This window comes from Pseudorca crassidens, chromosome 4, assembly GCF_039906515.1.
Source record: "Pseudorca crassidens isolate mPseCra1 chromosome 4, mPseCra1.hap1, whole genome shotgun sequence".
NCBI lineage: Eukaryota > Metazoa > Chordata > Mammalia > Artiodactyla > Delphinidae > Pseudorca > Pseudorca crassidens.
In genome coordinates this window covers 36,734,420-36,761,043 of record NC_090299.1, presented here as the reverse complement: position 1 = coordinate 36,761,043, position 26,624 = coordinate 36,734,420, and the positions used below count along the sequence as shown (strand labels likewise).

Genomic DNA, 26,624 nt, shown 5'->3' with positions numbered 1-26,624 from the left:
TGCATGTGTCAACTGGCTTTGGCAGGGATGCAGAAGTGGCATGAGGATGGGGCACGTACAGTGGGACTAACAAGGTGGAGAGAGAGCACAAAAATGGCACCTGCCAGCTTCTGTCTCCAGGAAGAGTCCCAACAGATTCCTGCCCCTCCCGCAGATGCTTTAAGATTAGTAAATAAATCTCCTTCACCTATGGTCTAGACCTTTTCATACTGTTGATTTCGTGCTGGGTCCCAGGGCGAGTGAGTCTGTGTGCGAGCCCTTTCAGAGTGCGTTCCCTGTTCCCTACAGCCCTGTGGTTCTTCTGGATGTAAGTCCTGCTGGTTTTCAAAGCCAGGCATTTTGGGAGCTCTTCTTACCAGTGCACGTCCCAAGGGTTGGGATGACAGATGAGAGCACAAACCCCTGGCTCCTCAGGGAGAAGTTTTTTATTTGTGAGACCCCTCCCAATTTCAGGTCACCACACTGAGCGTGGGGTTCGGGCAAGATCACATCTCTGCTTCTCCTTCCCATCTTGATGTGGCTCTTGTATCCTTTGTTGTGGAGGAGCTGTTCAGCTAGTTTTCATATCCTTTTCATAGGGAATTTTTCCATAGGTAGCTGTAAATTTGTTGTGCCCATAGAAGGAGGTGAGTTCAGGATCTTCCTACATCGCCATCTTGAACCGCCTCCTTCCTCAATCTCTGTCTTTACTGATTTTAACAATCTAGTTGTTTTATCCATTTCTGAGATGGTTGTATACAATCTCCAGCTCTGATTGTGGAGTTGCTTCTTCTTCCTTTAATTCTGTCAGGTTTTTGTTTGTTTGTTTGTTTGTTTTTTTGCGGTACACGGGCCTCTCGCGGTTGTGGCCTCTCCCGTTGCGGAGCACAGGTTCCGGACGCGCAGGCTCAGCAGCCATGGCTCACGGGCCCAGCCACTCCGCGGCATGTGGGATCCTCCTGGACTGGGGCACGAACCCGTGTCCCCTGCATCGGCAGGCGGACTCTCAACCACTGCACCACCCGGGAAGCCCTAATTCTGTCAGTTTTGCTTCTTATGCTTGGAAGATCTGTTGTTAGGTGCATACAGTTTTATGGTTGTTATGGCCTCATGATGAATTGACCTTATTATCATTGTGAAATAAACTTTTCTATCTCTGCTAATAATCTTTTTTGAAGCCTATTTTTTCTGAGATTAATATAGTCATTCCAACCTACATGGCATATATTTTTCCATGTCTTTTCTTTCATTCTATCTGTGTTTTTATATCTGACATAAATCTCTTGAGGATAGCATATAGTCAGGTCTTGCTTCTCTTTAAATCCACCTGGCAATCTCTTTTAGTCCTTTATTTGTTCTTGTTCTCTTTCTCTTTTGTTCTTCTGTTTCTCTTTTCCTGTTTTGCTTTGGATTAATTGAATATTTAGAATCTCCATTTAATTTATCTGCTGACTTTATAGCTACACTTCCTTGTGTTATGTTTTAAAATTGTTGCTCTAGGGATTATAATACACATCTTCAGTTTATTTCACAGTCTGCTTAGAGTTAATATTTTATACTTCACATAAAATATAAAAACCTGGCAACCATATAGGTCTATTTACCACTCCTGTCAACCATTATACTATAGTTGTCATATGTATTACAGCTTCTTAAATCATGTCTCCAATACAATATTATAGTTTTTTGCTTTAAATGTATAGAAATATATGAATATATAATATATGTGTAAAATATATATCTATTTTAAAGTATGTGTAGTTTTTTCGCTTTTAAAAAATTAGGAGGAAAGTAGTTCTTGATATTTACCCATACCTTTCGTGAAGGTCTGAATTTCCCTCTGGTGTCCTTTCCATTCATCCTGAAGAATTTTCTTTAGTATTTTATGTGGTGCAAGTCTCCTGTCAACGCATTCTCTTAATTTTATTTTCTCTGAAATGTATTTATTTCACCTTCTTTCTTAAAGAATATTTTGACTGGATACAGGTTATTGGGTTGACAGTTTTTTCTTCACTGCTTTAAAGATTTTGTACCATTGTCAGTTGACCTCCATGCTTTCTGATGAGACGTCATTAGACTTGAATCATTATTATCTGATAGTAATGTGTCACTTTCGTCTCTCTCCTTTCAAGATTTTCCTTTCATCTTTGACTTTCAGCAATTTGACTATGTTGTGCCTAGGTGGAAATTCTGGATTAAAAGAAAATATTTTCTCTCCCTTTGCTTAGATTTCCTATATTTTCATTTATTTCTGTCATATTGCCCTTTATATCATGCAGCATATTCATAGTCATAAGAGCTGTTTTCATGTCCTTTATGCTAATTCCAACATCTGGGTCATTTTAAGATTCACCTCCATTGAGGATGGGTTCCATTTTCCTGGTTCTTTATACGTTGAATAGTTTTGGGTTGCATCCTGGATATTGCCAATGCTATGTTGTATAGACTTCGGATTGCATTGTATTTCTTTGAAAATATAGTTTTAATGAGCAATTAACTTGGTTGGATTTACACTGCATACTCTGCCTCTTGGACAGGCACACGAAGCGTAGTCTTTTCTTCTTCACTGTATTGCTTATAGTCTGCCCCTTATAGCCCTTAGGGGTCAGCCAGAGATTTGGGCAGAGTTTATGTGCCACGTTTGAGATTCCCCCTCTCTGGATTTTTCAGAGAGAGGAGTTGTGGCCCAGAGAATTTAGGAAGTTTGCCTCTAGTCTCTATGGATAGTAGCTGAACTTCAACAACAACAAAAGATTTTAAAATTCTGTTAAATCTTTACTTTCTGTTGTCCCTTATGTCGAGGATTTCATGGATGAAGGAACATGGAAGCAACTTTTTAAGTCCACAACACAATCGGCACCACATAGACGCATATCACTTTTACCCTCATGTCAGTGATGATTTTGGTCCTGAGCTCCTTGCACCCCTTCCTGTCATACTACCAAATCTGTTAGCATGTGCCCTCATGAATCATCAATGGATTATATCCTGTCACCATCCTTAAAAGTTTTGTTTTCCTTTTCTGCCTACATCTGTGCTGCTGTTTGCCTACTGGCTTGGCTCTCAGAACCTGTATTCCAGAGCATAAATGTATTAAAGCTATGGTTATAGTGGATGTTCTGAAAAACATGCAAGCTTTATAGAGCATCTAGTTTTAAGTCCCTCTTTAGCTTGTAGCAATTTCTTGATGACACCCAAATTCATGTAAAATGTACACAGACATCCAGTATTCAGGACGAGGTTAGTTTACTTCAAGGCAATCGAACGTAGCTTTGTTGTGGTCAAAATACCAAATAATCGCTGCCTTTCATGGTAAGTGTAGATGAGTCTATGTGACTATTATGAGACTCAAGGTGGAACTGGGCTGGACTAAGATGAAGAAAACCACCCTCCTAATATTGAAGGGATATTTTGGCTTTGCTATCTGCCTTTGGCAGGTTTTGATATCTGACATTTATTAAGCGTTTTCAAGAAAGACATTTCATTGTTAAAGTATGACAGTAGCCTTGGTTATCAGGAAAAAGCACATGTGAATTCCCAGAAATCCCATTTTACTTTCATTCTGGAGGAAGTTGTGCTCCCCCAGTGTAGCACCAAAGTAAACAGCTGCAGGCAATCCATTGATTTTAGCAGGAGTTCACTGAAAATTTTTATAACCCATTTATGACTGAATTTTAGGACAGTTGAGGCACAGCAGATTCTTTTCTACATATCTCAGTGGAGACACTTTAGATTTGGGAAGCAGACTGACTGATATGTACTAGTTGTGGCTACCTGGGAAAGTGAATTAGCCACCCTGAAGCTTAGTTTTACTCATCTGTAAAAAGGAAAGGGAATGGAGAATCATAGTGGACTGTAGTAGCTGTTGTTTTTGACTGTTCAGCATGCTTTTTGGTCCTCTTTCTTATCACAGTAACATCTCTTTCCTTTGGAAAACACCTCCCCCACCCCATGTGGACTGTCAATTATTATGGTTCCTCACTCACCTTCTGAGATGGGCATGTGACCTGGCTGGGCCAACCACTTGGGCCATATTCAGCTAGACTGGTGCTTGGTCCAAGGAGTGGCTGTGTGACCCAAGCCCAGCCATTCATAATCCTTCCATGGAGTCAGAGGTGAAAGGCTTGTTCTCATCCTCTCATTGATGATGTTCTGTAAGAAAACAGGTCTGCATGAGTTGGTGACCATCTTTCTCAGCAACTGGTGAAGGTGAAAGTCTCTCTGCAAAAGGAAAGAATGAGGCCCAAAGTGAAGAAACAAACAGATGTAAGAGGCAGGTGGAGAGATGGACTCCTGTTGAGTAGGGTCAGGACTGGGGCGAGCGAGCAAGGCACGAGGAGTGAAAATTTAAGGAGGCATTGCTCCCAGGGTCCTCCAAATGCAGGTCGACATTGCTTCCTAACATTTTGCCCCCTCACTTGCTGGACCCCAGTCCTGGCCCTGCTGGGCACTGTCTGAGCTTGAGTTCCTCCAGGAGCTGAAACTGAGACAGAGAATTGAGTGCAAGCAGTTTTTTGGGGGAGAGGTGATCCCAGGAAACACCTGAAAGAGAAGGGGAGTGAGACCCAGAAGGCAAGGCAGCCAAGGATGGGCATTTGGTGAAAGCACTCACCACTGAGGCCCTTGGACTCACCTCCATTCTGGAACTCAATGCCGAGGGTGCCTTGAGGCAGCCGAAGGTCAGAGAAGCTGATGTTTTTATGCACAGTTCCCTGTTCATCATTGATGGAGGGCTGCTTTAAGCAGCATTACCTCTCCTGCACTTTTTGGCTTATCCCATCCAGGGCAGAAGAAGGTCCCCAGCAGAGAGTCACAGGTGTCCACAGTAAGCATCCTGAGGTGTGTGGAGGTGCAGGAGAGGGAACATGGGCAGGTACCATCAGTGCCTCCGCCTTTGTGCTCTTCCAGTCCTGTGAGCCTTATCCAGTGTCCTTACCAGCTACAGGAGCTGGCATCCTGTTTTGATTATGCAAGATCATGTTGGGTTCCCAGTATTTGCAACGTGGAGTAGAGTCCTGACCAATCAGAAACTCACAGTCATTGTCCTAGGAACTGGACCCCTCTTACCATCCTTGTTGCCCTAAAAGCCCAGTATGCTGGACATTATTATCCCCATTTACATATGATGAATCGGAAGCCTGGAGAGGACCCCACTGTCGCACACAGCCTGTTTTGTTTCCACGTGTTCCTCCCAAATACAGAAGTTAGGTTGAAACTATAGCTTTAGTCACATGTGTATCAGCAGGAGACCATGGGGGTCAGGGGGATAGTGTCCATCAGTGTCCAAAAACACTGGACATTTGGTTTGGGAAGTAACATAACATAGAGGAAAGATCATGGGCTTTCTAGATGGGGAGGCCTAGGCTCAGATTCTGGTCCCACTGTTTCTAGCCATGTGAACTTGGACCAGTCATAAAGCTTCTTCAAACCTATGTTTCCTCTTCTGAAAAACAAGAATGCCCATTTCTATCCTTATTATGTTCACATTTTCCTTAAAATCCTTGAGCATACAGAACATATTAATAATAGCTCTTTTAAATTTTGTTTAAAATTGTTTAAATAATTTGATCACTAATGCTTATTTACTAATTTCATCACTGGTGCCATTCCTGGGTTTGTTTGTCTTTATTAGATTTCCTCCTGCTTATGAGTCATATTTTCCTGCTTCTTTGCATGTCTAGTAATTTTTTTGGACACTGGACGTTGCAATTTTACTTTATTTATTTATATGTTTTTATTGATTTACAATGTTAAGTTAGTTTCAGGTGTACAAAATAGTGATTTGATATGTTCATAGATTATACTACATTTAAAGTTATTATAAAGTATTGGTTATATTCCCTGTGCCATACATTATATCCTTGTATCTATTTTATACCTAGTAGTTTGTACCTCTTAATTCCCTTCCCATCTCTTTCCCTTCCCCCCACCCCTCTTTCCTCTGGTAACCACTCAAATAGAACCTAGAGAAATGAGATCTACAATATATGAAATGAAGTATTCATTGGTTGGGATTAACAGCAGATTAGGCAGTGCAGAAGAAAAGGTTAACGAACTTGAAGATATAGCAATAGAAACTATACATGATGAAGCATAGAGGAAAAAAAGTTAACAGATCCTCAGTGACTTATGGAACAAAATGCAATAGTTTAACATATGTGTAATTGGAGTCCCAGAAGGAGGGATGGGCATATAAAATATATTTGCAGAAATTGTGGCTGAATTTTTTTTTAATTGATGAAAATGATAAAATCAAATCCAAGAAGTTCAACTGACTCCAAGCAAGAGAAACACAAGGAAAACATCATCAATGATCATCATAATCAATTAATAAATAGTTTAAAACCATTAAGAGAAAATCTTAAAATCAACCAGAGAACAAAAGGACACATTGTGTTAGGAAATGGAAACTATGTAAACCCAAAGACAATGGAGCGATATCTTTCTAGTGATAAAAGAGAACAAAAATACCTTTGTACAATGAAGGCAAATAAAGACTTATAAAGAATGCCCTGAGTGATCTTACTGGGAAAATAAGGGGCAGAGACCATGCAGCCTCCAACATCAGACCTGACATATGGTTGGCATTTTTAAAATGCCTTTCCTGTCTTCTTGGCCCTGGGTGATGTGGTGGGTTCTGGAAAGTTTTAGGTAACCACCTGAAGGGGTGCGTCAGGGGAAGACCTGGCTCTCTTAGCTTCCTCTTTCCATCTGTCACAGCACATCTTGCCAAGGGATGGTCTTCAGCTTGCTCAGCTGCCTCTGCCATCAGAGTGTGAGATTCCTGAAAGCTTGAGATTGGTCATATTCACCTGCCCAGTCCCATCAGCACCTGGCTTAGTGCTCAGCAGGTGGTAAAGGCTCAATAAATGCTACCTAGAGAATGGATGAGGGGGAGAGAGAAAGAAGAGGGAAAGCCCTGGTCTACGTAGCAGCCAGTGATGTGATAAAGCATGGATTGGATCACATGCTTGCTGCTTTCAGAATGAATGCCAACCTCTTCTGCTGGCCCCCAAGGCCCAGCAATCTGACTTGTGCCTAGTTTGCTGACACCTCTCTCTACCCCCTCCATCTTCCTACTCATTCCGCTCAGCCCATCTTCTCATCTCTCGAACATGCTGAACTTATTTCTAACTCGGAACCTTTACACTTGCTGTGCCCTCAGCCTTGATCACTTTCCCCCAGAACTCTGCAAGGATCACTCATACCATACAGAATTCTGCTCAAATGTCCCCTCAATGGGGGCCCTCTCTGAATATCCACCCCACTTGACTCCACCCCAAGCAGTTCATATCCATGTACCCTTTCTGGTCCCCTTTTCTTCAGTGCACCCGTCATTACCTGTAATTCCACTGCATGCTTATTAATTTGTCCTCTTAGTTGTTGGTCTCATGCACCAGAACATAAGCTCTCTCTGAGGGCAGCAATGTTCCCTCACTGTCCACAGTTGTATCTCCAGTACCTACTAAGCAAATATATATGTATAAAGTATAATACATATACACACATATGTATATTTACACATACATATATGTCTAATGCACATACATACACACACTCACTAATCAGCATATAGATATACGTATACACACATTAAGCAGTGTATATATACATATTAGCACACATATGAATATGCATATATACACACCTAGTAAGCTGTATACATAGACACATGCATATATATACACACACATCTACATGTATGTATATACACATACATATAGTATTTATAAACACATGTAAATGTATATGCATATAAGCAGTAAATATACGTATATACATATATATATATACACCCACTAAACAGTTTATATATAGGCAGATATACAGATACCCACCATATATTATATAGATACATATACACACTCATATATGTATACATATATATGTAAGCCCACAAAGTAGTATGTATGTATATCTACACACATATACATACAAATACATGCATATATACATATCCACTAAGCAGTGTGTATATTTATATTCATATATAATATATACTTACATATACATGTGCATATGATACATATGACATATATGCTCTATATAATTAACTGAATGAATACATATTATGTAAATGAATGAAAAACTTGACAATTAACCAATCAACTGCTAAGAGTTAGTTGACTGGTTTATACTGACTGGGGTTAGAATCCTGAGGAGAATTTCTCTATCTCCCCTGCTGCAAACTCTAATTTTTCACAAATGCCCCTTCAATTTCCACCTCTCTCCTGACTCACTCTCCACCTCCCACAGGTTGCTCTTGACCCCTTCGTTCGTTGAGCCACTGGACATTTTGCTCCTGCACCAGCAGAGAGAGTCCAGACTGGAGTGTCCTGCTCTGAGTCAACTTTGAAGTCAACAGGGCTTAATTATTTCCAAGGGAAGGAGGAAGATACCTTTGGGAGAACTTTCTGAGAAGTTTGCTTCCAAAGTGTGTTTCTTGGATTAGCAAATGGGCCCCGTGCTTAGAGAGTCATAGGGTTGAAGCAAAATAAACAGAGAGTTAATTAAAATTCATGGAATAGCCAGAGGCAGTCTGCACATAAAACAGCAAAAAGTGGCGCAGATTTATATGATAATAGCTCTTTATGTCCCTCAAAGGAAGAGTCTGGGTAAAATTCAGCAAGAGTTGCACAGCTGATAATTCCAGACTCCACACTCTTATTATGCAATGATGATCATTTCTACACGCAAGCATATTATTAGCTGTCTCATTCCACATTCCAGATTTTCACATCTGCATGTGAATTCATAGTGTGAAAAAAAAATTTTGATTAATAGCGGACTAACCAATTTAGTGCCCAGACTGCAACAAATCCATTTTGGAATTAAGTGGAGATTCGATTTTATATATATGTTTATAAGTTTGAATGTTCAGAAACATTTGACTTAGTGTTTTTTTCCTTTAAAAATGTAGTCTTTGGAAATCTTGTTCATCTTTTAAGATAAGGGTAGCATGGTGGAAAGCATAGCAGGATTTTGAGTCAGACAGTAAACGTTTATGCCAACTGTTCTGTCCCAGCATTAGTCTAGGTACTTGTGATGGTGTGGCAAACAAGATGGACGAGGTCCCTGATGCCATAGAGCTGACAGTTTAGTAAGGGAGACAAATACACAAACAATATCCAACCGCAATTTCAATAATGAGAGTTGCTCAGCAGAAGATGCATAGTGCAATGACCTGGGAGGGTAGGCCTGCTTTCCTTGGAGGAGAGGGCAACAGAGAAGGCTTTGCCGAGAAGGAGACATTTAAGCCAAGGCCTAACTGCTAAGAAGGAAACAGACCATGTGGAGATCCAGGGGGTAGAGCATCACATACAAAAGGGGCAGCAGATGCAAAGGTCCTGTGGCAGGGACAGACTTAGTAATGGGGCCATGGCAGCAAATGTGTGTAAGATGCCCAGCCAACATTGTGTCTGCCACAAGCAGGGACTTGGAATATATGTTTGCTCTTTTCAGGACAACGCAAGAGTTAATCAGTTTATAGCAAAATGGTTAGAGAGCTTTGCCTCCAAGTCTGACAGAGCTGAGTTGGAATTCTGGTCAACCAGATGACTCTGGGCAAGTTACCTAACTTCTCTGTGTTTCCAAAGTGAGCTGTTATTCTTATGTAAGAATCATTTTTAGAATTCTTAAACATGATACTTTTACTAGAAGCTTTTACTGTTCATGCAGACATCTTTTATAAGCGGTGGAATCCATTTCTTTTTAATGAATATTTATTCCTTTCATATTAATTAGTCCATGTTTGGCTTGAAGCATAGGTTGGAGGAATTTGCTGGCTCCCAGGGATCACTTTATTAAGAGCTAAATATCACAGGAAATGCAAGCTCATTCGCGAATGGCTTTCAAGCATAGGCCAGAGCAAATGATCCATTACTGACCAATTTAACAGACGTCATTGCTCGTTTGCATTTCGCATTTTCCAGCAATGACGTCTCATTTCATATTCTGGATGAGCCTTCCCAGGCCTTTTTACATCTGTAAAGTGGTCTCAACCTTGCTTCACCCTAAAAGATACATTTCCAGCACTAAGGGTGTCAGAAAGCACCAAGGTTGGTCCTGGACCCTTGCCCCCATGACTACTTTTTGGTGTTTCCTGACAAAGTGATGTCCCTTATGACTCCAGAGCGAAACTGTGTGCATAAGCAGTGGCATTATTTATAAAACACACGATCACCTCTTGGAATTACCTCCAAACTCTCCTCCACCCTGTTGCCAGAAAGAACTCCCCTCCCCCTCAAAACCCACATTTTCCATGTTGTTTGTTTGTATGTTCTTTCCTTTATTCATTCATTTGCAATTGTATACCTAGGATCCACTTTTTAAACCCTTCTGTATCTCCCCAGTGCCCTCAGGACAAAAGCCAACTGTATTGTTCTGCTGGTGCTGATGTGACAAAATCCCACAGGCTGGGGGCCTTAAACCACAGGAGTGATCGTCTCACAGTTCTGGAGGCCAGAGGGCACCAACCCAATTGGGTTGCCCTCATGACCCCATTTTAACTCAGTTACCTCTTTAAAAGTCCTATCGCCGGGGCTTCCCCGGTGGCGCAGTGGTTGAGAGTCCGCCTGCCGATGCAGGGGACACGGGTTCGTGCCCCGGTCCAGGAGGATCCCACATGCCGCGGAGCGGCTGGGCCCATAAGCCATGGCCGCTGAGCCTGCATGTCCGGAGGCTGTGCTCCGCAACAGGAGAGGCCACAACAGTGAGAGGTCCACGTACCGCCAAAAAAAAAAAAAAAAGTCCTATCGACAAATGCATCACATTCTGAGGTACTGGGGGTCAGGGCTTCAACATACAGATTTGGGGAAACACATTCAACCTGCATCACTGACCTTTAATCATGTCATTCAAAGCCATCTGTCACCTGCTCCTCACTCACCTTTGTCACCTCATCTTTTGCCATGATCTCCATGATGTCTGTCATGCACCGTCTCAGGGTGGACACCAGGGAGTATCACCTGATACAGGTCAGAACTCACAGATGAAGTGTCCGCGGGACAGGCGCACTGTTTCTTAGCATCTGAAGGAGACTGGCTTGGCTTAGAGCGTAGCTGGACACACCATGGGGCTGTGCCCCAATCAAGGCGTGTCTCCCCATGCTGCTGTCTCTTTTTATGCTGACTGGGGACAGACAGTTTAGAATCAAGTACCAAGCAGTTTGAGCTTCCTGTGCTTCCAAATGTGCTTCCTGTGCTGTGCTTCCTGTGCTGGCCTAAGTGACTCCTTGGGTCCATGAGAAGTTGAAATCAGGTGCTGACTTCTGATCCTGGCTAGCTCATTGCCGCATGTATTAGTCAATGTTCTTCAGGGAAACAGAACTAAAAAGAGGTGTGTGGATATAGATATAGATAGATTTATTTAAGTAATTGGCTCACATGATGATGGAGGCTGGCAAGTCTAAAAATCTGCAGGATAGGCTGTCAGGCTAGAGACCCAGGAAGTTGCTGATGTTGCTGTAAAAGGCCAAAGGTCATCTGCTGCAGAATTCCCTCTTTCTTGGGGGAGGTCAGTCTTTTGTTCTATTCAGACCTTCAACTGATTTGATGAGGCCCACCCACATGGAGGGCAATCTGCTTACTCAAAGTCCACCTTTTAAAATTCATCACAAATTAATTTTATCTAAAAGCACCTTCACGGAAACATACAGAATCATGTCTGACCACATGTCTGGGCACCATAGCCCAGCCAAGCTGGCACATAAAATCAACCATCACACCAAATAATTGTGAAATTGTTCCTGAGCTCCTTCTTGGGCCACTTCTGCACATCTCTACAACGTTCTCTGGTCTTACCTTCAGTACATGTGTGAATGATGATCATAATCACAATAATAATCAATAATTTAGTAAGTGCTTACCATGTAACCCTCACAACCACCCACTAAGATAAGTACACTGCTACCCCCATTTTACAGATGGGGAAGTTGAGAACGCTACTAACACATGCTAAAATGCACCATGCATGTTCCACCTCTCTGTACTTAGAGAGGGGCTGTGCACTCTCCTGGTAATGCACTTCCTTCCCTCTCTTCCTACACCTCCATCCTCATGAAGCCAACCCTTGATGACTGAGAAACAGTTCAAATGCAGCCTCTTCCAGAATGTCTTTCCCTAATCCCATATCCTGGTTAGGATCCCTCTTCTCAGGTCCCTCAGTCCCATGTGCTCACCTATCCTATAGCACTGTTCTTTCCTAAGTAGTAATTATCCATTTCTCCAGCCAGCCAGCCACAGATGTCAACTAGATGTTCCAGGCACTGTTCTAGTCACTGAGGAGGGAGCAGTGAATAATAGGAAAATCCCTATCATTATGGGGTTTACGCCACAGTGGGCGAGACAGACAAAGGGAAAACAAACAAACCAAGAATCATGTGCTGTTATGGAACTTGGCCAGGGTGATGGAGGAAACAGGGAGGGAGGATGGGGACTGAGGAGGGATTAGCTCATTCACACATGGAGGACAGGGATGGCTTATAGGATAAGGTGATTCATGGGTAGAGCCTGAAGGAGGTGAGGACCCAAGACTGGACACCTGGGGAAGAGCATGGCAGACACAGGAATGGCACAAGGGCCATGGTGGGAAGTGAGCAGGGAGGAGAGTAACAGATAGAATTAGAGGGGACTTGAGGCCACGCCATGTAGGGCCCAGTGACCTGAAGTGAGCAACTTTGTCTTTCACTCTTGAGTATTGTTTGTTTATCCCATTGAACCTTGAGTTCCTAGAGCAGTGTCATATCTTCATGGCTAGCATAATGCCAGGACCATGACAGGCATTTCACACATGTCTGTTGAGTGAAATATTCATCCAAATGAGTATTTTTCTTGAAGCTAACTTTTGATCACTCTAGTGAGGCCACCGTTGGTCACAGCCCACATGGACTTTCTGTGCCATGAAACATCATCGTATAGTTTGTGTATCAGATGGAGATGTTCTCAGGAGTGAGAAACAGAAAATCTGCCTTATAGTGGCTTAAACAAAGAGGGTTTATTTTCTCACATAACAAGAAGTCTGAAGGTAGGTGGCGCTATGATAACAGGTTCAGTAACTCTGAGACCTTCGTAGCTTCATGGTCACAAGGGGCTGCTGCAGCTCCAGACATTACATATGTGCTCAAGGTAGAAAGGAGAAGAATAGTGGCCAAGGGGAGAGAAGTGGAACCATCTGTAGCTATTCCCTTTTATTCAGAAAGCAAGACTTTTCTTAGAAGCCAATAGCAGACTAATATTTCATTGGCAAGAACTATGGCTACTTCTGGCTGCAAATGAGTATTTAATGGATCATACTGCCTCCTTGAAGAAAATTGTCCTATTCAAAAGGAAGAAGAGGGAGGATGCATTTGGGTAGTTAACAATCATTGTCTGCCAAAGACAGTCTTCTTGTCAGATAAGGATATTTGAACAGCAGTACCTAGCATGATCACTCTTTTTTAGTGACCTTATTTAATCTTAATTTATTTATTTTTTTTGCTTTTCCCCAAATTGGTTGTTTCCCAGAATCTTGCTCCTGTGAGCATAACCAGTGTCCGTTAATGTCGCCCTATAGCTGTGCATCAGTCAACAGCATCTGCTAAGTGTCCTCAAGCTGGGGGTGGGGTGGGCAGCACAGAGAAGGTCAACTGAGTCAGGTGAGAAAGGGCATCCAGGCTGGTCCATGGAAGGGCAGAGCCAGCCTTTGCACCCGCACAGTTCTGGGTTACCAGCACAGCTCTGGCTTCTCTGATTCTGGGTGAGCTGTCCCCCCAGAGCTTGGCTTGCCTGAGCTGAAAAGTGAGGGTTACAGTCCTGACCATCAAGGTCACTGAAGATGCAGGCAGACAAGGACTTTCCTGAAGAATCCAGCGAAGTGATTCTCAACTAGCCTGCTTATCAGACTCCCCCCAGGGAGTTTTTACAAAATACAACATCCCAGGACCCTCGCAGACCTCTGGGGTTGCCACAGAACCGAGGCCATCAGTGCTTTGAAGGTAAGGTCCGGCTGAGGACCACCAGGTGCTGGTGTGATGGAGGTTCTCAACACGCATCCCTACCCCTTCTCTGCTGAACTGGGGTCAGTTCCCAAATTCCTGATGCAGAGTGTGCTTGACACGTGCCATTCTCACGGCAAACCGCCTGAAATCCATGCTCGCTAGCATTTATTTATCTGTGCCAGTAAATTGTAATTAATAATGATAACATCAGGTGTCCTCATTGAATTAGACTAATGAGGAGTGTTAACTGGGGGCTTGCCTGTCAGCAGCTTGGGTGGCTTTGGCCAAATTGCTCATCCCTTGACTCATTACCTGTGATGTCTAGTGGAAAGCGCTCTGTGCTGACCTGCTTAGGAGCTCTGGGGCCACGTGGGACCCGCCTCTTCTGTTTTGAAGGCTCCCAGGATGTGGGCAGAGCTGCCTGTTGGTGAGGAGGGCTGACGTTGCCTCTAGAACACCTGTCCTGAGCCCAGGAGGCTGAGATGCTGCTTTAGTTTTAGCAGATCCCCTCCGTCACGGGGTCGCCTTGGGCTTCAGAGCTGGGAGGACCGGCAGGCCCTCCTGCTGTGAGTCCAGGCATCGAGGACCCCACCTCCCTCGAGCACACAGGGCCTGGTGGGCCTTGTCTTAACTGAAATTCCAGCGCCTCTGTGGACTCCCGCTCAGGCCTGGAGGTCAGGGTGGCCCTCAGGTCAGGAGATGGTGATGCCCGCAAGGGGTGAGGCAGGGGACGGCCTGTAGGAAGGGTATTCTAAGCAGAGGGAACAGAACATGCTCGTGCTGGGGGTCAGGGGCCAAGGTGACAAGTTCACATGTCTGAGCCTCTGGAAGCTCGGGGTTCCGTAGGGCACCAGGCAGCATGGCTCCTGCCTTCCTGGTGCCTGGGGTCTGCCTGTCAGTCAGTAAACAGGGCAGATCCAGTGTAGGAAGCAGCCCAGTAGAAATAGGGGCTGTGGGAGCCCACTGGGAAGGCTGTTGAGGCAGCCCCCCCGAAATAAAAGGGAACCTCCTACAGAAAGTAACGAATGAGCAGAGACAGCGCTGGTGGGTGAGCGGGAGGGAGGGGGTCATGGGCCCGGGAGGAAGTGAGAAGGGGAGAAAGCAGTGGTGGTGGAGAAACTCTTTAAAGAAATTCTAAGGGGGGTGAGTAGCTGGCATGAAGGGGATGTGTGCGTGTGTGGTGTGTGGTGTGTGTATGTGTGTGTATTTGTGCGTATGTGTATATATGTGTGTGTGGTGTGTGTATGTATGTGTATGTGTGTGGTACGTATGTCTCTGTGTGGTGTGAGCACGCACTTGCTGTCAGAGGTGACGGAGGCGCGGAGGACTTTGAATGACAAGACACAGACCTTGAACACTTCCTGAAGGTGAAAGAAAGCCCCTGCAGGGCTTCAAGTCTTTCATTTTGGGGAAGTTCCCACTGGGCAGAAGGGCATGTGCAGAGGCCAGAGCCGAGGAGACGCTGCTGGTGACGAAGCTAGTACGGTGAAATGTCCCCGCCTCTGAAATCTCAGGCACTAACTCTAAGTACCGGCAGTCACTCTGGTCACAGGGACTCAGGGGGAGAGGACACAGGCCAGGGGATCGGGCTGGCATGTGGAGTCCCGGGCGCTGATTGGGGAGTTAATGCACTCAGGGCTCAGGGTTGGGTCCCAGGCTCAGCAGTGTGCTCAGCTCCCCACCCGCCCATGTTTCCTGGGCACCTGTGTGGGCCACACGCTCTGCTGGGCTCTGTGGACACCTGACTGTAGACCTGCGGGGCTCACATGAAACGCACTGCACAGGAAGGATCACAGAGGTGCCTGGCCGAGTTGGTCAGCCAGAAGTCGATGGCCATGATGGACATTTACAGACTGTCTTAGTTTCCTGTGGCTGCTTTAATAACGGGGTGATTTAAAACGGCAGAGGTTTATTCTCCACTGTTCCGGAAGCTCTGGGAAGGATCTGTCCCGGGCCTGTCTCTTGGCTACTGGGGTTGCGGCTATCCTAGGCCTTCCTTGCCTTAAAGATGCATCATCTCTCCAATCTCTGCCTTCTTTTCTCTTATTATAAAGACACTGGTTGATTTGGGGCCCGCCCTAATCCTAGATGACACATCTTGAGAGCCTTAATTATATCTGCAAAGACCCTTGAACCAAATAAAGTCTCCGTCACAAGCTGAGGGGGTCAGAACTGTTCAACCAGGACTACAGCCTGCCTGTCCCCTCCTATTTGGTTTTGTGCATTGCATTCCCTGTGCCACAGTCATCCTGCCTGACAGAGAGCCTGAGGGCTGGTCCCACCTGTCCCAGCTTCCTTGGGTCTGCAACGTGAAGGGATTGGCTCAAGCCACCCTGGCAAGCCAGTAGGAAATGTCACCCCAAGCTCCAGCCATGGGACCCTGTGTCCTGGGAAGCATGCCTCCCTCCCAGCACCCTGCCCTGCCTTCAGATAAGTCCTTAATGATGGTTGTGATGACAGTACCAGTAATCACAATAATAACTGCATTTGCTGAGAGGCCTCTGTCCCGGGAGCATTAAATGTCCATAACCCTACGGGAAGTAAAGAAAACTCACCTCCATTCGGTACCTCCGACATGACAGCACCACACCACGCCCTTCACAGCATCCCCTCCCATGTCCTCACAACAGCCCTTGGAGTAAGAACAAACCACCCCCATTTTACTGATGAGTAGACTGAGGCTCAGAGAGGGTGGTTGCACAGCAAAGAACTGGAATATAAGCCCCGCTCAGAGTGACCCGAGAACCCAAACTCTTTCTGTGTCTCTGAGACTTGCCGGCAGACCTTTGTCTCTACTCAGTGCCTTAGACTTGTCTTCGGTCTTTTTTTCATTTTAGCCTCTCTGTCCCCTGGTCAGGTTGAGTCAGCCATTGCTACCTGCCTTGCTTGGCCAGTGAAGAAGCAAGGGCAGAGGAGCCAGGGATACGTGCAAGAGGGCCATGAGCAGAGCCCAGCTCTCCAGACCCCGCGTCCAGCTCTGTGTTCCTGAGAAACATAGAGTGTTTCTAAGATGCCTTAGAAAATAGATTCAAGCCCTCAGTTTATAGAGGAGGAAGTTAAGGGATCCCAGCCACACCTTTTCTTTTATTTTTTGTCTTTTTACTTTTGTTTGTTGTTTTGTTTTTTAACATCTTTATTGGAGTATAATTGCTTTACAATGGTGTGTTAGTTTCTGCTGTATAACAAAGTGAATCAGCCATATGCATACCTATATCCCCACATCCCCTCCCTCTTGCGTCTCCCTCCCACCCTCCCTATCCCACCCCTCTAGGTGGTCACAAAGCACCGAGCTGATCTCCCTGTGCTATGCAGCTGCTTCCCACTAGCTATCTGTTTTACATGTGGTAGTGTATACATGTCAATGCTACTCTCTCACTTCGTCCCAGCTTACCCTTCCCCCCCCGCCCGCCCCCCCCCCCCCCCCCCCCCGCCGTGTCCTCAAGTGCATTCTCTACGTCTGCATCTTTATTCCTGTCCTGGCCCTAGGGTCATCAGAACCTTTTTTTTTTTTTAGATTCCATATATATGTGTTAGCATATGGTATTTGTTTTTCTCTTTCTTACTTACTTCAGTCTGTATGACAGACTGTAGGTCCATCCACCTCACTACAAATAGTTCAGTTTCGTTATTTTTGTGGCTGAGTAATATTCCATTGTATATATGTGCCACATCTTCTTTATCCACTCATCTGTCGATAGACACTTAGGTTGCTTCCGTGTCCTTGCTATTGTAAATAGTGTTGCAATGAACATTGTGGTACATGACTCTTTTTGAATTATGGTTTTCTCAGGGTATATGCCCAGTATTGGGATTGCTGGGTCATATGGTAGTTCTATATGTAGTTTTTTAAGGAACCTCCATACTGTTCTCCACAGTGACTGTATCAATTTACATTCCCACCAACAGTGCAAGAGGGTTTCCTTTTCTCCACACCCTCTCGGGCATTTCTTGTTTGTAGATTTTTTGATGATGGCCATTCTGACCCGTGTGAGGTGATACCTCATTGTGATTTTGATTTGCATTTCTCTAATGATTAGTGATGTTGAGCATCCTTTAACTCTTAGAGGAAAACATAGGCAAAACACTCTATGACATAAATCACAGCAAGATCCTTTTTGACCCACCTCCTAGAGAAATGGAAGTAAAAACAAAAATAAACAAATGGGACCTAATGAAGCTTAGAAGCTTTTGCACAGGAATGGAAACCATAAACGAGATGAAAAGACAACCCTCAGAATGGGAGAAAATATTTGCAAACAAAGCAACTGATAAAGGATTCATCTCCAAAATATACAAGCAGCTCATGCAGCTCAATATCAAAAAAACAAACAGCCCAATCCAGAAATGGGCAGAAGACCTAAATAGACATTTCTCCAAAGATGTACAGATTGCCAGCCACACCTTTTCATCAGCATGGAGCTGGCCAAGACCCCAGGCCTCAACCTCTTCTTTGACTTGTAAATCCAAGCCTTCAAGCTCCAGGCAACGTCCTGTACCAACCTCTCTTCCTTATCTGGTACCCAAAGTCAGACCTCCAAACCCTATTCAAATCCTGAGCTCTGCTTTGAAAGCCAGAATTCTAATCCCATTTTGAAGAGTCTCTGCTAGTTCCTGAGCTGTCTCCGAGCTGCTATGAGTGTCACCCTCCTCCTTCCCGCCCACCCCCCTATCCTGCCCCGGGAGGTGAGAACCATCTCTCAGCACCTTTGCCCCTCGTCAGTCGTACCAACAAGAGCTGGGGCTGGGAGGGGTCTTCCTCTGACGGGGGCATTGCCCAGACTCAGCTTTTCGAGATGATGCAGCCAACTGGATTTCAGGGCTCCCAGCCCTGGCAGAGACCGTGTCTACTCCACATCTCTTCTGAGAAGGCAAATGAGGAGTGAGAGAGATGAGAAACCCTCATTAGTGGAATGATCTGCCCCCTGTGTGTCTGCCTGCGGACGTGGGTCTCAGGGCTCTGGAAGTCTCTCTTCAGATTCCTGCGAACCAGGGACCCAAGGGGCTGTTGTCCAGCACACCTTTGCCTTCTGTGGTTTTATATTTTCAAGTTCACTGGTAAAGTTCTTGGGTCTTCAACCTCATGCCACTAATCGTACTGCCTGGAAAAGCATTCTTTTGGAGATTTCATGAAATGTGCTTCTTAAGACATTGAGATTCGGGTGACATTTATCAGACACAGCCGGGCACTCCCACTTCCTTGGTCTCATTTAGTTTCACCCCAGTGGGGCAGGGTGGGCTTTGATAACTCTGTTCAGACAGATGCTGAGACAGAAGCTCAGAAAGGCAGCAAGAACCAGAGTGGGAATTGGAATTCAGGCTTTTCCCTACCGTCTTGTATCTGCCTCAGATTCATAGCACATCGGAGCAAAAGGGGTCCAATTTCCAATAGAAGACCAACTTGGGACGCCCAGAGAAAACACCGAATTCCCAGGCCCGTAACCATATCCCTCGTGTTCTCTATCACAGACCTGTTCCCAGGGAGGATGCATCATTGGTGTGTCCTGGGAAGGCAGAGAGCCTGGGTTTGAGTCCTGAGGCGTGAGGAAGGTCTAAAACCTTTCTGTGCTTCTCTTCCTTTATCTGTCAAGGGAGGGTAATAAAACTACTTACTGTACGGGGTTGAATAGTATCCGTCCCCAAATTCATGTGATGTAGCTGCTAGCAAGGGGCATCAAGGATTGATAACAACCCCCAGAAATTAGAAGAGGCAAAGAAGGACCCTCCCCGAGAGCCTGCAGAGGGGACGCGGCCCTGGCAACACCTTAATTTGGAGCTTCTGGCTTAGAACTGTGAGACGGTAAATTTCTGCTATTTTGAGCCCCCAGTTTGTGGTACTTTGTTATGGCAGCCCGAGGAAATGAATACGATTCCCCATCAGGATGTTGGGAATACAGGACGTGTTCACCCTGCTACTTTTTTCCAGCCACACCATACTCCTTGCCGGGTGTCCTAAGGCTCTATGTTCTCCTTTATATCTTCCCTTTCCCCTAAAAGCCTCTTCGTTTGCCTTTGCCATCTTTCCATCCTTTCATGCCCACCCTCTGGCATTAGTGCCTCGAGAGAGCCTTCTCTGACAGCATGTCCCCCCTCCCAGCGCTGCCCCTTGTGAGTAAGGGCGTCACTCAAAAATCAGACTGTTGTGGGTTTGAATCACCGTCCTGACACCGAGGGGCTTGTTGAACTCTGGACAAGTTAACTAGTGCACACGGGGCTGCAGCTTCCTCGTGCTCAAGGGAAGGTGGAGCCTTTATTCGCAGGGTTTTGGTGGGGATCACGTGAGATAATCAAGGAGACAGTTTGCTCAGTCTCCCAAAGGAGAGTGCTCAGTACAGGAGCTGCCACCATTGCTGTCACCACTTCTCCTTTGCTCCCCCAGGGCCCCTGTGCCCTTAGTTTGGGTCTCCCCAAGGGCCCTGGAGAGGAAGCAGGCACAGGTGGTGAGTTGGGAAATGAGTCAGGGAAGGAAAGGCAGGAGGCTGCTGGTAAGGGTGTGCCGTCAAGCCAGTTAGCCCTGTGGGCAAACTCTCAAACTCCGGGAGCCGTGGGATGGACAAGGGGTCTGGGGTGTAGATGCCCCAGCTGCCTGCATGGGCCGAGTGTTGCTTCTGTGGACCTTCACTCTTCGGCATCGCCAGTCTGTTACAGCAACGCGGGCTCTGCTGGCAGACAGAATCGTCGGTCAAAGAGAAGCGGGGCTGGCGATGGAGGTGTGAGCAGAAGTGGGGAGGGCGGGGGCCACGGGAGGCACAGATACGTGTATCTCAGCATCGTAGATACTGGTGCATCTGTCTGTTTTCCTCCCAGGCTATGAGTTCCTTGAGTGCAGGGCTGCCTCTTCCCCCTTCTGTTTCTGCAGCTGCTTTTTCAGCACTTTCTTAGTGTAAATACCTGATCAACAGGTGAATCTGGTCCAGCTCTTCCATTTTGCAAATATTGGAGAGGTTGTGGCGTAGCCAGCACTGCTCCACTAGCAAGATTTCAAAACCAAGACTTGAACCCAGGAGTAGGGATGCCGTGAGGGGCTGCCTTTTTGTTCCTTTGAAACGTTGGCCTGAATGTTCTCCCTTTTGGCTGTCACTTAGGTCTGCATCGTGCAGAAGCGAGACACTAAGAAAATGTACGCGATGAAATACATGAACAAGCAGAAGTGCATCGAGAGGGACGAAGTCCGGAACGTCTTCCGGGAGCTCCAGATCATGCAGGGGCTGGAGCATCCTTTCTTGGTCAATCTGTGGTGAGTGATTCCATCCAGGGCTCCGGTGAAATCCTCATTATGGAGCCAAATGCAAATCCGGCTCTGCTAGAAGGAAGCTTCTGTACTGTAGAGAGAAAGAAATGAAATTTTCTGGGTTCAGATATTCTTATGAATATTTCGTTGGGTACACTTTCTGATGACTAATCGGTAGAGTACATTTTCTGATGAAATCATTAAACATAGGCTTAATTTTCATTCGGTCCTCTTACCTGGTGAATCAGAATTGAAATCGGTTTAGAAGAGAAGGTTTTTGTATGTTCGAGAACACATGTAGAATGTGATAAGAGGATGCCAAATGGAGCCTTCTAAGGGGAATTTAACTTTTTTAGAAAATTACACCCACAGTGTTCGTGGCAAGCAGGACTTGCCATGAACATGAGGAGCTGACGTTTTACTCCACTTAGGATGGCTGCCCGGTGTGGACATGCTAAATTCCAGGTTTTGAATCTGGCCGATGAGGCCTGCTAGGAGCCATGTTCTGGAACTTTCTCCCCCTCCCACCCCTGGCTATCATCTCTGCTTTAATTTGTGTCCTAGATTTGCCCCTTTGCTGGTTGTTTCCCTGCCTCTGTGTCTTTGCATGTGAAGTCTCCTCTTCCTGAAACTTCCGCCTTCCTGTCTCCCCAGCTTCCTCTGACCAAATGCCGTTCATTCCTTTGGTTCAGCTTTCGAGGTACGTAGGCGAGGAGCCTTCGCTGCCCCACAGGCTGGGTGAACACTCCTCATGTCTCCACCTTGACCTGTGCTTGACCCAACATAGCCTGCATCACCTTGAACCCAAATTATTGTTTATTTATCTGTCCTTACTAAGAAATCACTTGCTCCTTGAGAACAAAGACTGTTTCCTGGTTCTTTGTTTCTGGGAGTCTAATACAGCCTCAGACATGTTGGGGGCACTTAATCAATGTTTCCTGAGCTGGATTTTGTTGAAGGGGAGAGGACAGGCTATTCTAGGAAACAAAATCTGACAGTTGCATTCTGCATCTTTTGATCTTCAGAGCATCCTTTCTGATGGGAAAGTCTAGCCTAGCCTGAATCCCTAATATCACCAATTATTTCTCTTGCCCTTCATATATAGAAGCACTCTGAACACTGGGTGATAGGACAAGGAGGGACATCAGTTGTCCTGTTTGAGAAAATCCAAGTCTGCCCAGCAGATGCCTCAGACTTGGGCATTTCTGTGGGCAAACGCCATACTGTGTGTCATACACTAGAATCTGGGTAACAAGTGTGCATTTGTCATGTCTCCAGCCACCCAAACACTTCAGTTATTTGGGGGCAATAAACCTCTTTGTGTTTTGATTGCGGTACGAGGAAATGTTTTAAATTTATTTTTTATTGCGGTGACATTTGGTTTATAACATTACATAAGTTTCATGTGTACAACATTATATTTCTACTTCCATATACCCTACAGTGTGCTCATCACCAAAAATTAAGCTTCCGTTCATCACCATACAGTTGATTCCCTTTACCCATTTCACTCCCCTTCCCCCAGCCCATCCCTTTCCTTCCGGTAACCACTCCTCTATTCTCAGTATGTATGTACGTGTTTGTTTTTGATTGATCTGATTTGTTCCTTTATTTTTTGTTTGTTGGCTTTTTATATTCCACATATGAGTAAAATCATACAATATTTGTCTTTCTCCATCTGACGTATTTACCTTAGCATAATAACCGTCAAATTCTATCCATGTTGTTTCAAATGGCAAGATTTCGTCTATATTTTTATGGCAGAATAGTAATCAGTTGTATATATATACCACATCTTCTTTATCCATTTGTCCGTTGATGGGCACTTAGGTGTTTACCATATCTTCACTATTATACATACATAGCACTGCAAGGAGCATGGGAGTGCAAATATCTTTTCAAATTAATGTGTTTGTATTCTTTGGATAAATACCCAGAATTGGGACAGCTGGCTCACATGGTACTTATAGTCTTAATTTTTTGAGGAATCTCCGCACTATTTTCCACTGTGGCTGCATCATTTCTAATCAGAAAAGCAACATAGGTTCATTGCAAAATACAGAAAATGACATACATAAGAAGGCAACAATTATCCAGAATCCTACCACCACCAGATTACATTTCGGTGTGTAATTCTTTTTATACTTCTTTTCTCATACCAATATGACTGTAAATGTCATTGATATAAAACCATGCATAACAATGTTGGGTTTTGTTTTTTCAAATTAATTGTCTAGTAGGAGCACTATCTCCTTACTACAAACTTTCTGTAAATCACTTCTAATGGCTACATAACCTTCCACTGTGGAGAAGTTCAATAAGACATCTAACCGCTAACCTGTCGTATAGGTTATTTAGGGCTGTTTCTAATTATCTTGCCAATGTAAATAATGCTGAGATGAAGATCTCTGAGCTTGAACTGTTTCAGGGGAGACTCCTCAGACCGAGTAAGGGCATGGGATGTACATCTGGACTGTGATGTGTGTTGAAGGAGGGAGGATGTGTCGGCATCCTCCCTTTTTAGGACCGTTTTTCGATGCTCTGTTCATGGTCTCCAAGATGCCAACAGATTAATGACAGACCCCCTTTAATTCCATGTAAGCGCTGGGTCAATGGGAAAGCTCCCTGTGCACATTGGCCTCTTAGGGCATTGGATTCCCATCATAAGCAAGAAAGGATAGAACCTGCTGCTTGATTTTGGAGTCTCCAACTCTTTGGCCTCAATTTTTCACCTGCTAATGGTGAAAATAATACCTTGTTTACTGCTAGCACTGTTTTGAGAGTTAACTGATAGGAAAAGATATGACAGTATATTTTCTGTAAGTGAAAATATTGTTTACTGTAAGAGGTTATGTATATATGTGTGTGTGCATGTGTATACCTACATATGATAATGGATGATACAGAGAGAGAGAGAGAGAGAGAGAGAGAGAGAGAGAGAGAGAGGAATGCTCCTTCCAGCTATAAGTGAAAAGGAGAGGGTCCTTAATTCACTGGGCAGTACTGAGTACTTTACATACTGTGTGGCTCAGGGGCAGAAACTTAAACTTGCTTCAACACCAAAGGGAATTTCTTGGGTTTTACACCTAAAAAGTCTAGAATTCTAGCTGACTTCGGTCTCTATCTCCTGCTTTCCCCTGTGCTGGCTGTGTTTCAGAGCCACGACTCATGCTGACTGATGGTTTTCCTACTTCTACTAGCTGAACAGCCACAGCAGAGGCTGAAGGTCACGGGCATGATTGACCTGGTCATGTGCTCCTTCCTAAAGCAGTGGGGAAGGGGCCAGGAGGTTGGTCCCACCTGAGTCTTAGGAATCTGCAGAGGGAGGTTGGGAGCTGTTTCCAGAAAACAGTAGTGACTGTGCCCACCACGTGATTGGCACCTGCCACCCAGACATTACATCCTTGTGCTGGAGTCTTCATAACAGCCCTGTGGGACAAGGGGTTTGGGCCCCATTTGTCAAAGAAGTAAAGCAGGGCTCAACGCAGTTCATGATCTTACCTGAATCAACGGAATTGCGATTCAAACTCAAGATCATCCAGTGTGCCCCGAGGTTTCCAGTTCTTGTAGGCAAATACCACTAACGTTTATTAGGTACTTGATAAGTGTCTTCTTTAACTGCTATTAATCCTCCTAACGGCCTCTTTAGTTTCCTGCTATCATCCTATTATTATTGTCCCCATTTTACAGATGGGGTAACTGAGTCACACCACTAATAAATGGAGGAGATGGGACTTGAACCCAGGCTGTCTGGCATCATGGCCCACATTCACAACCCTTCTGCCATGGCTGCTGTGAGAAGGCCCTGACCCTACCCTGCTTAGCCCACCACACCCCCTTCCTCCCTGCATGGAGCCCCTCCTGCTGGGCTTCTGTTTGCTGCCTCCCTTACCCTGCTAGGAGGGAGCATGGCGTGGGATTGCTCATCAGGTTCATAAGGACACCACTGCTTTAAATTAATTATACATCAGCTTTTCATCTCATTACACGGAGGGTGAATTATCGCAGACTTGGAAAGCCTGACTACGCCCCTTGTCCTTCTTCTCTTTTGCTGACATGCTCTATAACTGGCAAAGGCAAAGGCAAAGGCAAAGGCCGGGCACTGATTAGTTTTCACGACAATTTGCCCTCTAAAGAACGAATGATGGGTGCTCCCAAGCCCGGGACGATCCAGGTGGAGTTGTCAAGTGCAATATTTTCACCTGTTCTGAAGCAAAGCTGTTTTGCTCTCTGGGGCTTAAGACAACTGGGGCAAAGGAAAAAGGCAATGAAAAATCACACCCCAGAGAAGAGGGCTGTGCACTAGCGGGAGCCCTGGAGAGGTGGGGAGGGGAGAGATGGCGGGGAGGGGAGAGATGGCGGGGAGAGTTTCAACACTCGGGCTCTGAGGTCCGATCTCCCAGGTTCTAATGACAGCTCTGCCTCTTGTAGGCAAAGCGGCTACTCTGGAACTGTGTGGCCTCCCCGCCCCCTTCCCGCCCCACAATATGACTAACCCCCAATATGACTATATCTGGAGACAGGATCTTTAGGTGGCTGTTAAGGTTATACGCGGTCATTAGGGTGGAACCCTAATCCAAAAGGATGGTGGCCTTGTAAGAAGATGGAGAGCGAGCGAGTCTCTGCCATGTGAGGACATAGCAAGAAGGTGGCTGTCTGCAAACCAGGAAGAGAACCCTCACTGGAACACGACCACGCCCAGACCCTGATCTTGGACTTCCAGTCTCAGAACTGTGTGAGAATACACTAACTTCCAGTGCATCAGCCTCCCAGGCAGTGGTATTTTGTTATGGCAACCTGAGCAGACTAATACGGGGGCTCGAGAGTGATTTGATTCTCCCCCCTGTGTCTCAGTTTCCTTATTTGGAAAATGGAAGTGAAAAGATGACCACATGATAGAGTTGCTATAAGGACCAAATGGGGGAATACATAACAAGCATCCACATGGTCCCAGGCATGAGGTGACCGCTGGGCCAGGGACCTCCACTGCTGTTGATATGATTAGCACCCGTCTTTCAGGTTCGTCTGGGGCTGGCTGGACCAGTTCTCTCCTCTTCCAGCGGGGAACATGAGGACATGCTGACTGTTGGAAGATGAGTCTTGAGATTCCGGTACTAGATTTTTATCCTGATTACATTGTGGTGGGTAGGTAGTTCACTGTGTTTTCAGACTGTATTTTCAAAATCCAATTCTGCTTACCAGATTGACTATATTTACTATACTGTTAAAATGTTCTGTTTATAATTAGGCAGCGCCTCCCCTGCCCTGTTTGCTGCTGGATTAACTGTGAGGACGGATACCTAGCAGGATAGGATGAGAACAGATACCTGCAATCAGTTTAAACTGTTCTCATAGCAAGTGTTTCTGGAACCTTCTCTGAGTAGCGAAAGGCTGAGTCAAGACGTAGGTCTCCATGAGCCACTCTCAGGCAAGAAAGAATCA

At 45.3% G+C, this 26,624-nt stretch overlaps 1 protein-coding gene across 1 annotated transcript in view; it reads left to right on the top strand.

The window, feature by feature from the left end:
* STK32B (serine/threonine kinase 32B) overlaps window positions 1–26,624 on the top strand; it is a 340,079-nt gene that overhangs the window by 99,380 nt on the left and 214,075 nt on the right. Inside the window, exon 3 of the mRNA XM_067735498.1 lies at window positions 21,037–21,188. Within this exon, the coding sequence (XP_067591599.1) occupies window positions 21,037–21,188 (152 nt within the window). The remainder of the gene's footprint in view (window positions 1–21,036; window positions 21,189–26,624) is intronic.